At 45.9% G+C, this 13,809-nt stretch overlaps 1 protein-coding gene across 2 annotated transcripts in view; it reads left to right on the top strand.

Annotated features, from left to right (window-relative positions):
* Positions 1–13,809, top strand: part of fgfr2 (fibroblast growth factor receptor 2) — a 37,495-nt gene that overhangs the window by 9,562 nt on the left and 14,124 nt on the right. The window contains exons 3-8 of one of the 2 annotated variants that reach the window (XM_069538511.1): positions 617–874; positions 1,146–1,220; positions 5,054–5,223; positions 7,310–7,433; positions 11,021–11,211; positions 11,539–11,677. In XM_069538511.1, the coding sequence (XP_069394612.1) occupies positions 617–874; positions 1,146–1,220; positions 5,054–5,223; positions 7,310–7,433; positions 11,021–11,211; positions 11,539–11,677 (957 nt within the window). Of the gene's footprint in view, positions 1–616; positions 875–1,145; positions 1,221–5,053; positions 5,224–7,309; positions 7,434–11,020; positions 11,212–11,538; positions 11,678–12,436; positions 12,582–13,809 lie in introns of both variants that reach the window. The other variant, XM_069538510.1, reaches the window with a different exon arrangement.

Raw genomic sequence — 13,809 nt, 5'->3', positions numbered from 1 at the left:
TGCCTGACAACTGCTTCCGTCCTGGACCTTTCTGGCTGCTTTCCTTTCTGATGGGCAGACGCGCTGGAGTTTTATGACCTTTTTTTTAGTCTTAAGAAATCTGTCTGTGCTGCTGCTACTCACCCACACACACACCGGCTGCTTGGCATCTTCGCTAAGAGGGAGGGGTGGTTGTTTGGGCGGGGGGGTTGTCTGTCAACGCAGCTCGCAGCATTGAATGTTTTTTATTTTTTTATTTTCTACATATGCTGCTCTGGCCGTTACTGCATGCTCTGAATCTATAAATGCCAATCCCGCTGTACCAGTCATCAATAACAAAACCATGGTATTCTTTAAGGGCTCCATCTCAGATGACTCACTGGGAGTTTGTGGTAACGACATGTTGGTGTGATGGTTTTAAAAAATGGGCCTCCTCTTCTCTGTATTGCTCCTCTTGCATAAGTTGATTTTAATTGCATCCATTGGGGGTTATTATGGTGTTTTTGTTTCTTACACTATGGCTTGTTTCTTCCTCTCCCACCTCTCTTTCCTTTTCTTGTGCACCCTCTTCCTCCTCCAATCCGACCTTTCCCTTACCCCCCCCCCTTTACCTTCACCCCTCCCATTCGCTCTGCAGAAGCATCGAACAAATACCAAATTTCTAAGCCCACGGTGTGCTCAGTGCACCCAGGGGAGTTGCTGAAGCTGAGCTGCCCTCTGCCATCAACGGGGACCATCACCTGGACCAAAGACGGCAGCTCGCTGGGCACCAACAACCGCACGCTGATAGAGCAGGAGGTGCTGCAGATCCGTGATGCCACGCCCAAGGATTCGGGCCTGTACGCCTGCACCAGCGTTGGCAAAGACACGGTTTGCTTCATAGTGAATGTCACAGGTGAGTCAGGGATCAGGCAGGATAGGACAGGTCAGATTGGGACAGGAAGTGTGGAGACGTAGTGTCCTGGTAGTGGCCGTGGCACAGATGTGATCAGGGATGATGTTGTGTGTGTGTGTACAACTGTACAATAGTGGCCAGATTCTGAAAAATCTCCCCACTATTGTGTTTTCTTGAGAATGTGTGAATGCATGAAAAAATTCTGCATGCAATACCTTGTGTGTAATTCCGGTTGCGGAGGGATGGCAGTAACCGTGGTTACTCTGTGCAGATGCCATTTCGTCAGGAGATGATGAGGACGACACAGAGCGATCGGAGGACACCGGAGCGGACGGAGAGCAGATAAGTGAGTATGGGAAGAAGAAACGGGGTGATGCATGAGTAGTGATGGCTGCTGTCCTTCCACACCATTAGACACACTTTAGATGAACTACACATTGTAAACAAGCCTGTGAGCCCTTCCTTTATATGTCATGGTGGTGTTTTTACATCTGATCTGTCACTGTTAAGTCAGAATATAAGATAATATATAAGGTAGGATTTTAGTGAAACAAACAGAGATGACTTAATAACCTTTTTTAAAAAACAAATTAACATTTTAAGTAACATATATCTCCATATCTTTCGGTCTTGGTCTACAAAGTGAATGAACAGTTGACAGAATTTAAGTCTGGTATGCTTAATTTTTATAACCAAATACTTACAAAGACTTAAAACAATCTGCTTAGCTGTGCCAGTGTTTATTAGCACAGTTCAGACTGTATGTTGATGAATAAAGCAGGAAAAAAAGCAGACAGTCTCTGTTCTTTTGCAAAATCGGGAGGAGACAGGTGTAAACAAGACCAAAATTCATATCAGCTCTGCCCTGCACCCACATCTCTGCTATTCTATACCTTAGCATTCCTGTCCAGGCCTATACTGAGACTTAGTGAGTGTGTAGTATGTGTGTAGTATGTGTGTGTGTGTGTGTGTGTGTGTGTGTGTGTGTGTGTGTGTGTGTGTGTGTGTGTGTGTGTCTCTATGGCTCCAGGGAATACAGAGATTCCTGACATTCCTTCAGCCAGTGTCTCTCAGGTAGTCAGGCCTCATGGAGCCAAACAGCCAGCCAGTCAGTCAGCTGGGCTCACCTATTTTGAAAGACACCCATGTGGACCCAGTTACCCACCTGATGGGCCTGTGTACATGAGTGTGTGCGTGAAATAGAAAGTGTGTTTGTGCGTTGATATCTGGGGTAGTCGTGTGTTTATGTGCATTCACATACACATACACTCAAAAAAGGGGGATGAAACAAAGATGAGGGCTTCCACATCTTGTTAAAATTCTCCACACGTACTTTGATTCACCGTGAGTCCTCCTCCTCCTCCTCCTCCTCCACTTTTGGGCTGACTGTAATTGCCTGAAATCCATTAAATATGGGGGAGAGAGGGAGGAATTCTGTTAGAGGAAAAAACGGGGGGAGAGGGAAAAGATCCAGCCATTCTAGTGGTAATAAGCTGTTTGAAAACAAAGGGAAAGCTGTTCTGGCAGTATAGTCACATTTTCTCGCTGTGTGTGTTTTCTAGAGATTCAAAACCGAAATTATTATTAAAAGAAAAGGGGGGGAAAAGAGTAGAGGGGAAAGAGGCAGGAGGAGGAGGGGACTGGGGGATTTGTTGGATCAGCACCAGCACTTCTCGGAGCATGGCGTGGAGCCTTGGCCTCGGGCCCAGGACTGGAGCGAGGGAGGAGCGTGTATTTAGGCGTGGGAGGGAATGAGAGCGGAGGCTGCCGGGTGTAGCTTTATGTTAGTGGCTTTTTCTCTCTGTCCTGGAGCACTTGGAATGGGTCGGGCATCAGGCCACTGTGAAACAGAGGATTTTGATTTGACTTTGTATAGAAGAGAGAACAACATAAGCGGTTAAAATGAAAAAGGGAGCGGGTCCAGAGTGTTTGTCCATTGTCAGCAGCGGGTGGTGTTATTGGAGGAGACGTGGAAGGGCATCTCCAGGGATCTGCTAGGGAAGCTGTGTTCATGGGACGGGTGAGGGTGTGCAGGAGGGGATGAAGGTGGGAAGGTGGAGAAGAGTGTAGTGCTGATGTCATGATGAAGGGCCATGTGGAGTTTTGCTTTCTGGCCTCCTTGCTGTCGACTCATTATTGTTGACATCATGATTACATAGGGTTTTGGAGTTGGGCTTAGGGTTGTTTTCTTATGTTGCAGGGACATGACTTTGAAGGCAAATTGAGTTTCCATGTCCGCTATGGTCAGTGTGACAAAAGGTTGTCATCCAGCCATGTCTGGTAGGGTACCCATGGACCCCTATGTGTACGTCTGACTGAACATGTCCAGGTACAACCATTCCTTCAACTGGATGGAATGTAGGATCAGATTGGCATGTTTGGAACACCAGACTAATGTGGATCCTCATTTTAGTGTGAATGGAACTGTGGGCCTGTACATCTGAACTCTGTTCATTTGAAGAGGACCAGTACTAAATTAATTTAAATTTAAAGAGATTCTGTTCATACACACAGCTGACTAGTTAAGCTTGCATTGATGAATGGTAAACAGGAGAGTATCAACAATGAAAAATGACTTTGGGTCACTGGTGGATTTAGCTCTCCAGAGGAACTTGGCGAAGGAAAAAATCTTGACTCATAGCATGGGGGTTACAAAACCTCGGCTCACCCCAGGCCAGCTTAGAATAAACAGCAGTGAGTGGGGATCCGGATGCATGGGGCTTTGGGGGTGGCGGGGGTTCCTGGAGGCCTCAGCAGTTGAGCAAGTGAGAGTTTGGCCTCATCAGGAGAGAGGTCTGAGGGTCGTCTCGTTTGAAGTGCTGCCCCTCCGGACGGAGAGCATGGGAAACAGCGCCGCTCACCTTTCATGTCCCAACCCCATCCTCCGACCTGCCTGCCAGTTTGGGGTCAGGGATCATTACGGAGGGACAGCCGCACGATGAGCTAGTCTCCATCTAATCTGTCTCTGTCTGAACAGATGGAGTGATGACAGGAAGAGTTAATGGAGAGGAATGGAGGTGACTGGGAGGTGAAGAAGCAGGAAGTGAAATGCAGATAGTGAGAGTGAGAAGGAAGAAGAAGAAAGGGGGAATGGCTAATTATAGTTTCAGCACTTACCGTATGCATCCATTCAGGAAGGAAAAGCACTGTTTACTGACTTTACTATCCAAGTATGCACAACTCGTCCGGTTGTGTGTGCCAGAGAGAATGATGGGAGGTGTCTAATAGTATGCAGATTGGACAAGCAGGAAATAGAGTTGGAGGAGGGCACTTGAAACAAATACACTCCTGGGACGTTAACCTATGTTTGTCATACTAAAGTCGGTAGAGGTCTTATCTGTGGGTATTCCCTCTGTCACTTGTGCTCAGGCTACACAGAGAGAAAATCATGGTGTGGAAGACCGTTTGGGTTGTTGTTTGACTTTCTCTTCCCCTCTGAGCCACATCTGCTTAGGCAATCACACTCCCAGGTGCAGGGAGAACGGGCGGATGGGGGGGCTCGGAGGAAAATCCAGCTGACTGAGATTCAGAAATTGGGAGAGAAAAAAAAACAGGGAACAGACGAAACACACGGAAGAGAAACTGTAACAGAGTGGCATTGATAAATCTGGACTTAAGTTTGTGTCGATGACTTTGGAGTCCTGTGTTAAACGTGACATTCATTTTCTCCCCTGACAGTACATAATGATTTTCCGAGGGTGATAAGCATCCGTGGCCCTGCGTCCATATTTAGCCAAGTGACAGATAAACAGGGGAGCTATGGTAATTGGAGGAAGTGGAGGGAGAAAAAGAGTTGCTAAGTGGAATGAGATGAAATTGGATGTGATGGTCTAGTTACCCTCTTGGCAACGCCCAGGCACATTCTCCCCTTAGAGCTGATGCCCCCCCCCCCCCTTCTTCAACACCCCGCTGAGCCTATGGGGAAAGAGTATGTTTTTATTTAACTATGTGAGCTCTGGGTTGTGTTTTGCAGACAGCGGGTCAGTTAGTGCAGGGGTGTAGGGGGGTGGGGTGGGTGCCTCTGGGACTGGGAGAGCTATAGGAAAGGTCCAGGTTTGGCCCCTCTGCTGTCGCACTTCCACGTATTGCTGCGTTTGCCACATCAAGACCCTGAAGCCAAACTGTTAAGGACATGATTAGGGAAACTGACCCAGAACACCGACTGTTCTCTGGTTGCAGGCGCTCCTTATTGGACCTCATCAGCGAAGATGGAGAAGAAGCTGCATGCAGTGCCAGCTGCCAACACAGTGAAGTTCCGCTGTGCTGCAGGAGGCAACCCCCGGCCCAAGCTGCGCTGGCTTAAAAACAGCAGGCCTTTCCGCCAAGAAGACCGCATGGGAGGGTATAAGGTAAGATAAACAGTCATACATCACTCTTTTTATTACAAATGTAAACCCAGATGCCTTCCCTCACATTCTGTCCCACAATGCATCTGGCTAGTTTGTGAATGTATTTACAAGGGACGTCAGGTCTCCGATCCTCCAATCATTCTCTGGCTGTCCTTTCACCCCTTTTCCACCCTTCACTGGAGAGACGGGATGAGTGTAGACAGAGGAACGAGAGCAGGATTTCTGGTGTGAAATTGGAATTGCTCATCCGTGCGCCTCCTCTCAACAGGATACTTTGCAGAACCTCTCACTGTAACTCGAAATGGTTCCTTAACCCCAACAATTAGAAACCTAAGCCCGGGACTTAAGGGTTAAATGCCCCCGGACAGTAACGTATAGAGAAAGTAGGTAGCGTCAGGGTTGAAATGAGTTGAGAATAGCTGAGGTAACTCAATCAGGGAGAACAGGTCCCACTGGCTTTGCTCGGAGACTGTGTGATTCCAGCATATGATTCTGTTGTTATGAAATGTGATTTACAAACACTATAGCTGAGCTGGTTAAAGTTTATACTGAAGGAGCTTGATGTGCAGTGCAGGTTGTGACTCTTTGTTTACACGATGTTCATAAAGCAAACCACACAGACACACTAAAACTACAAATCAACACCCCCTGATTCCTGGAAGTAAGAGCAGAATAATGATAATTTCAGTGGTCAACACTTTAATTCCATTTCAATCATCAACTTAAATTACTTTCTACGGACAGTGCTGTGTTTCTAACAAACCGCTTTGTTTGACTTCTGAAATCTCTCACCAAAGTCCCATTAGGGGATAAAATAATGGGCTGAGCTGATTTGCGTGTGGTGAAAATACCTGATTCTGTATGTCATGGGAAAGTGAAGCTACTTTTGTTATGTTTTATTTCCTCCTTGAAATCAGCTACGACTAGTCTGAATGTGAAGAATTTCTCCCCCGTGACGGATTCTATTTGGATTGTATCTGAGTGTTTTTGCTCCAAAATTCCTTGGTTTGCCTCTGAAAACAAGCAGCGTTTTACTGTATATGCTGGAGTTGTGCTGACGGAGTGGAATAACAGATTAAACAGACAGTAATTAAATTAATTTATGAAAAGATCCAGTGGTGCTGAACAAGTCGGACGCTTCTGGCTTATGCCTTATGGTTTATGAGGAAACACGTCTCCCTTGTCAGGGGAGTTTAGGAGCGGATCATGTTGACGTAGCTGCTAATGTCGTTCTGTTTGGATTTCGGCAGGCTCGTCGCAGCATAGACAAAAAACTGCTCCCGGCGTAACGGAAACGTTACAGTCGGGCTGTCAGATACACTGTGGGCTCCTCGTTTCTCTCTTTTTGTCAACAAGTGCCGGACAAAAGCCGTACCTGAGCCCAGCCCTGTGGCCTAATCTCTCCATTGTCAGAAATGTAGGCCTGTAAAAGCAGCAGCTACTGTGTCCCTACGGAAACACTATTGTTAGCTCACACCTGTGGATTCCACACAGAGGTGAAGCTATTTTTACAAATCATTATGAATAAGTGTGTATTTGAAACAGCTTGGACTGGACAGGTGGACTTTACGACATAAGATAGAAGTGACTCTCTCAAGAATTAAACAGTTACAGGGAATTATAGAGGACTGTGCTAGGTGGAATTATTTTTATAAAAATTGCTCCTAGTTTGTTTTAATAAACTCTCAAAGCAGTGGTATATAGAAATAAAAATGAAAGAATAATAAAAACTGGAGTTATACTCAGTAGAGCACAAACCTCCGCCAAAAGCCAACCGTCCCACTATGAACATTTCTTTTCATTTTATGGAAATCGGTTGAGTAGTTTTAATCCTGTTAACTCACAAACTTAACTTTGTTAATGGAGGTAAATATTCTGCTGTTGCAGAGTCATTCTGTTTGAATCAGGCTGCCATCAGACTTAATATCATTTAACCAGCTCTCGTCTTTCACTCCTGTAACCAAATCCCCTCATGTCATTTTTTAATCATCGATCTTCGCTCTAGTTCCTTGTTTCTGTGAAGTCCTCTACTCTGCAGTTCTGTGTTTGCTTCTCCTAACAAGAATCCCCTGCCTCTCGTACCCAGGTGCGCAGCCAGCACTGGACCCTGATCATGGAGAGCGTGGTGCCGTCGGACAAGGGCAACTATACCTGTCTGGTGGAGAACGAGTTCGGAGCCATCAACCACACCTACACCTTGGATGTAGTGGGTCAGTACCACATTCTCACAGCACACAGTGACACCTGTGAGGCCAATAAAGGTGGAGTTGGGGGGATGGTGGAAGAGGGAGGTGGAGGAACGGGAGAGGAGGCCAGCTGAAAGAGTTCTCACAGCGAGAAGAGTGTGTATGTGTGGGTGTGTGCTGTTCGATTGGCCAGGTGCATGCTAGATGCAGGTGCAGGCCAAGAAGTGCTGCCAAGCGAACGGAAGCTAAACATGAGTGAATGGTTTTTATGTCATTTTCATTCATTTATATAATAATACGTAATATATTATTGTATTAAATCCTTACATTTCCATCAGTATTGTTTTACAAACATTTTGTGCAAACCCCACCCATCTAAACAGAAATACACATACAACTATTTATATCATTTTTATTTAAAGGACAATTTAACCCAAATCATAAAAACACTTTTTCAGTGTGACCGCTTTTTATCTATCTATCTTTTATATTTCCTCACATTTTATTCAGCCTCTTTACTTCTTGAAGCACCCCAACTATAGCTTATGAAACAGAAATTATCTGCACACTTCAAAACCACAATGAATAAGCAGAAAAACATGTTCATTGGTGTAGGTTTGATTTGGTTAAAATAGCCCTTTAGGGTCAGCTCAGGTATGATGGCTAACTAAACCTGTAGCAGGTACTTGTTGAGTGTCTCTTTCTGAGAACAGTGCAGACCTCGGCACTATGACAGCGAGTTCAGATCAAACTCGACCAACCCCTCACTTTGACCTTTGGAGTGCAGAAAGCAAAGAGTGTTTTTCTGCTCGGTTTGCAGGATCAATAGACAACAGGGACAACAAGGGGAGTGGGATAAAGATAGAAGATCAATATATGCATATGTGTGTGTGTGTGGTGCAACTTTGCCCTTAATTCAATACACACCAGTTCTCCTTTGGCCTCACTCGAACCAATATAGAAGCGATCGGTACACATCAAAGTTAATCTGACACAGCTCTTCTTCTGAAGTCAGGTCAATAATCCAGAGATAACAGGGACAGACATGCGACTTGGACAAATGATTCAGCAGAACATGTGGGGACCACTGGTCACTCCGAGTGTCTCCATTGTCCTGAGCAGGCCTACTGTAATTACACACTGATGTTTTGAATAGTGCCTCCATGGTAATAAAGAGTATTATGAATACCTGAGGGTTTTTGCTCAATGAGCATATAGGCATATGCACAAAAGCACACACGCACGCACACACACACACACGCACACACACACACCCACACACCCACACACATGCTCCCCAACTCAGGCCCCCTGCTCTGCTCCCCTCTGGAGTTAGCTAAAGCTCTCCTTCAGACTGCATATTTCTGTTTTTTGTTCTGTTTTATTGCAGAGCAGTAAACCCCCTCCACGTCTGGCTCCACAGCCACTGCACCCTCCAACCTCTTGCCTCATTTTCCTCCATTATACTGGGTGGATAGAGGGAGGAGAGGGGGAAGACAGAGAAAAGAAAGTGGGGAAACAGATAGAAAAGGTTGTTCTTATCAGTCTTTTTTTTGTCCAAGTGACTTGCAGGATCAGCCATTAAAAGCAAGAGGTAGCCGGCTTTTTCTGGTTCAAACTGGCCTCTGGACAACAGGCCGCAGTTGGACATCCGCGAGCAGACACACAGGACGCGTCAAAACAGACATTGTGGCTGTTTGAGTCAGAACTGTGGCAACCTACGACCGTGCGGCACTTTGTCGGCAGCCCCATGCCATCCTGTGCCATGCAGCGCCCCTCCTGTGCCTCTGCCCCTCCCCGACCCTTAGGGCCCTGTGTGCCAAGCCTCCAGGTTACCCAGAGTTCACCAGTCTCGCATGGGACGCCATGGAATGCCCCTGGTCTGTCTTCTCATGCTTCTTTCTGCCACCATCCCACCACCGCTGCTGCCAAATTACTCAACTAATTACTTAATTGATAAACGGACTCAGTTTTGAAACGGGTCACTACATGTTGGTCACAGCAAAACATGCACAAGCAGCTCAGCGTCTGCTCTTTCTTTCAGTTTGGACCTGTCGGTTTTTTATGTCACCATTCCTTCATGCTCCATGCTGCAGACTGAGAAGACAATAATTTATAGTCATCTTATTGTGTTTCTCTTTCTGTTTTTCCCGATGTAAGTGCAGTTTTTCTGTGTGAGGTCGATGGGCCATAAAATAACTACACTTGCTCAACACCAACACACACATACTTTTTTTCTTAAATTCCTTTTTTAATTTAATCAAGAATTGCTCCACAAACTTTTATTGTGGGGTTTCTCTATAATCATGAAGTGGCCTATTTTCTTGCACCACACACCCTCTCTGTCATTGGGTCTGAATTGTCTTGCTGTGGAGCTTTAAACAGCCCAGCTTGAATTTTAAAATAATGATGGTTATAATGAAAATATCTCTCACAGTTGTCGAACTTGAGTTTGTTTCCACACAACATCAATAGAAGTTACTTTCTGCCCTTTTTTAAGTAATCTTCTCAGACTGTTTTTTATTTGTGGGTTTACTTTTCTGTCCAGGAAAGATTGAGAGTGTAAAAAGGCCTGTGTCAGATGGAGGAGGAGAGAAAATAGGGGGGAAAGAAAGAGAGAGAGACAATAAACAAGGCTGGTCCTAGGAATGTGCAGGGAGGAGGAGGGAGATGGGGAGAGAGAAGGTGGGGTGGGAATCATCTGATCTGACAGATTTGAGAAAGATGGAGGTGGAATACAGGGAGGTGGTCGGAGACACGGACGAGATCTCTGCTCTTATTTTCTCTACTCTCCATCTGTTGATCCCCCTTTCTTCCCTCAGTTCACCCTCCTAATGCTTTCTCCCTTTTTCAGTCTTAAACCCAGCCTACCCTTATCACACAGCCTCACCCCTCTGACCATCCCCCATGACCCACCCCCGACCTTACACACACACACACACACACACACACACACAGACACACACACACACACTCACACACACACTCACACAAAGCACAAATGAATTCACTGACTGCACCTACCTTAAGCCTTAAGGCTCTGTTTTGGAAAGTCAGTGGATTGCCCAAGGCTGAGTGATGTCATTATGTGTGTGTGCGTGTGGGGTGGCAGCGGGTGGTTGCCGTCAGTGTGGGGGTTGGTGGGCTCATCCGTGTGGTTGTGAAGGCCTTGCAGTGTTTTGAAAGGGGGCATTGTTCAACAGGTCTCGCTCTGTTTGGATTCACAGCCTAATGTTTGCATGTAAGAGAATGCAGAGAGCTGGATGGATGTGGGGGTGCTACCAAGGTGTTTCACTTGTTACACTGGTGCATGATAGTTTAACCTCCTCCCTCATATGCAACATATACATATACACTCATGAGGAGTCCTCTTCCATCTCATGCAGTTATTTTTGTTTCGGAGATAAAATGCTCCCCATCTCTAGTGTGAAGCCTTTAAATGCTTCAGAGATAAGAAAGAGGTGCAGTTAGATTTTAAGTGTCAGGATTGTTGGGAAACATTCACATTACATGCAGTTGTGCACTTCTCAAACGGTTTGCACTTTGTTAAAGGTGTCAGATTTACATGGTAATACCCAGTTTTAACACCAGCATTTTCTTGCTCCTGACAGAACGCTCCCCTCACCGGCCCATTCTCCAGGCTGGTCTCCCGGCCAACACCACCGTGCATGTGGGAGAGGATGCCCGCTTTGTCTGCAAGGTCTACAGCGACGCCCAGCCTCACATCCAGTGGCTGAAACACATCACTCAGAACGGCAGTCGCTATGGCCCAGATGGACACCCCTATGTCCGTGTGCTAAAGGTACGTTCCTTCACTTCTTCATTTTCAGTTTATCCTCTTGATTGGAATCAAATTCTTCACTCTTGTTATTGTTTTCTTGGTTTCAGGTGTTTCGGATATATTCAAAGCTCAGACTGGTTCAGGAACTAATCATTACATTTCCTTCCTTATTAGCTGATAGGTCTTTCCCTTCCTGGCACTTGGTGGTGATTCCTGCTGTCTCTTCTATCCTGCAGATCCATATCCAGTAGCTGTAGTCAAGATATTTGCATGCCTGTCTGATTAATTATACGTATTTATTTAGATTTACCATGTTTGAGTCTTGATATGTGTATGTGTGGATTGCAGCGTTCAGGTATTAACAGCTCGGATGTGGAGGTGCTCACCCTCACCAACGTGACCGAGGACGATGCCGGAGAGTATATCTGTAAAGTCTCCAATTATATAGGCGAGGCCAACCAGTCGGGCTGGCTGACTGTCATCCCAGGTAACCCCCTGAGACTCGACTCCATCTACCCTCCTTCCCGGTGTGGTTTCCTGGGCCTCGTCCCTGACCTGCTGTGCTGTGGTGGTGATCCCGCTGGTGGTCTCTTGGTGGTCCTGGGCCTCACTGACCCTCTGTTCCCCCTTAATGTTGGACCTCTTGTGTTTCAGCTGCTCCCTCCACTGTAGAGACTGTGTGCAGCCATGGAAGCACTGCTCGGACCTGCATACCTACACCTTGTCACAGCTAGCGTCTCACCTCTTCCTTCTTTCTTCTCTTTCAATTGTATCCATCTCCACCTGTGTAGCAAGCTGTGTCAAGATGCTGTATGGTGTTGCAGTGCAGTGCTCTCCATGCTCTCTATGTTTGTTTGTGCATGTGACCAGACCAGTGTGGACTGGTCTCTTTTAGCAGGTTCTGTTGGTGATGGGAACCTTTTGGGTTTTTATTTTTGGTGCATTGACTAAATTTTCCTGTGTTTTGGTGGCATACTGGGCTCTATCTATGTCTTTACTTATGAAGCCTCCCCCTAGCCACCCATGGAAACTCCCATAATCCTTTGCTCTAGATGGGAATTCCACAACGGACGTCATCCAGTTCCTCTTATTTCTCTCCTGGTGTTGTGGGTCTCATTTTGTTTCTCTTTCTCTGTCCTCCCTCATCCTTCTCTGTGACTCGTCCTCCCTGTTTCTCTTTTCCGTTCCTTATCTTTGACCCTCTCTTCCTCCTCTTCCTGCTCTTCCTCCTCTTCTCCTCTCCCAGACCGCAGGTGTTAACACCACAGATAAGGAGATAGAAGTTCTCTACTTGCCCAATGTAACATTTGAAGATGCTGGGGAGTATACGTGCTTGGCGGGTAATTCTATCGGGATCTCCTATCACACTGCTTGGTTGATGGTGCTTCCAGGTATATACACTTGAAAACTATCCCCTTCTCCTTTCTCTTTTTGTTTTCTTGTCTAAAACTGTTGGATTATGTAATTGCAATGACCTCTAAGGAAGGTAAACCCTCCCACCGGGACGCTGCTCAAATATCAGATGAACCATCACAGTCATCATCCAAAACAATGTAACGTAAGAGCAGGGAGCATATATTCCATAATATTATTGGGATTGGCAAGCTGTTGAAAGCTCAGAGCAGATAACGGGGTAGTTAGCAGAAGACTTATTATAACTCTCAGGCGGAAGTGGAGCTCCCAGAGCAGCTCGAGTGTCTCCAGACTCCAGAAGCAGGGGAGGGTTTGTCTCCCGCCTCCTCTCTTCCCTCTGTAACGTCTCTCTCCAGCTCCTTTGGGAAAACTTTTCAGTGCCACACTTTGGTTCTGCATGTCAAAAAAAGATTTTATCCTCACATGTATTTCACTTACACCTCAAAACGTTTCTCCACCTATTTCCTGGCTCTGATAATTGCCTACTTTTAAGATCCTTATTTCCTCTTGAAATAAAGGTCGAAAGCTAAAGCTCAACACTTGCTTCAAGTTGGCTTGACTTTCTCAATTATCAGGGCCAAACCTCTCAATGTGAATCTCGTGCATGCGAATGTTTGTCCATTTGTGTGTGTGTGTTCCCATTTGTCAACTTGTTTTATCCTATTTTTGTCTGTCGCTGTATGTTTGGTCTGTAATTATGCATACCAAAGGATCAGATACATCAAACTCCGTGTGGGAGTCTGCACAAGTTCACTCGAGGCGAAGCAGAACAAATGTTTCTGCGAGAGTTCTGGCCAAAAGTAGAGTGGGCATTAAATGATCGATGAGAGTAGATGAGTGTTTGCATTGCTTAACAGACAACACTCGCTTTATATTGTAATGAGATAATATTATTTTTGTCTGTAAACAATACATCATAATGATCACAGACAAGCCATTTCCTTTGGGAGTAATATGTAATATTTATTGGCCTTGATTTTCTCTATGTGCGCCAGTGGCGCCATCGGGGCTGTTGCTTCATCGCATGTGCTGTGGACCAGCCGATACGAGGCAGACAGGAGAAAGGTTCCTATATGGAGCTTCACCTCCAGCTGGCTGACGGGCTGCTCGGCTGGCTGTGCTGCACAAGAGCCTTGTTTGTGGTCTTAAGGGCTATGCATTATGGAACAGTCCATTTATGTAGCAAACACACACACACATGCACAC

Source organism: Paralichthys olivaceus, chromosome 14 (assembly GCF_024713975.1).
Source record: "Paralichthys olivaceus isolate ysfri-2021 chromosome 14, ASM2471397v2, whole genome shotgun sequence".
Lineage (NCBI taxonomy): Eukaryota > Metazoa > Chordata > Actinopteri > Pleuronectiformes > Paralichthyidae > Paralichthys > Paralichthys olivaceus.
The sequence above is the reverse complement of the archived record's forward strand: the minus strand, read 5'-3'. Positions and strand labels throughout refer to the sequence as shown.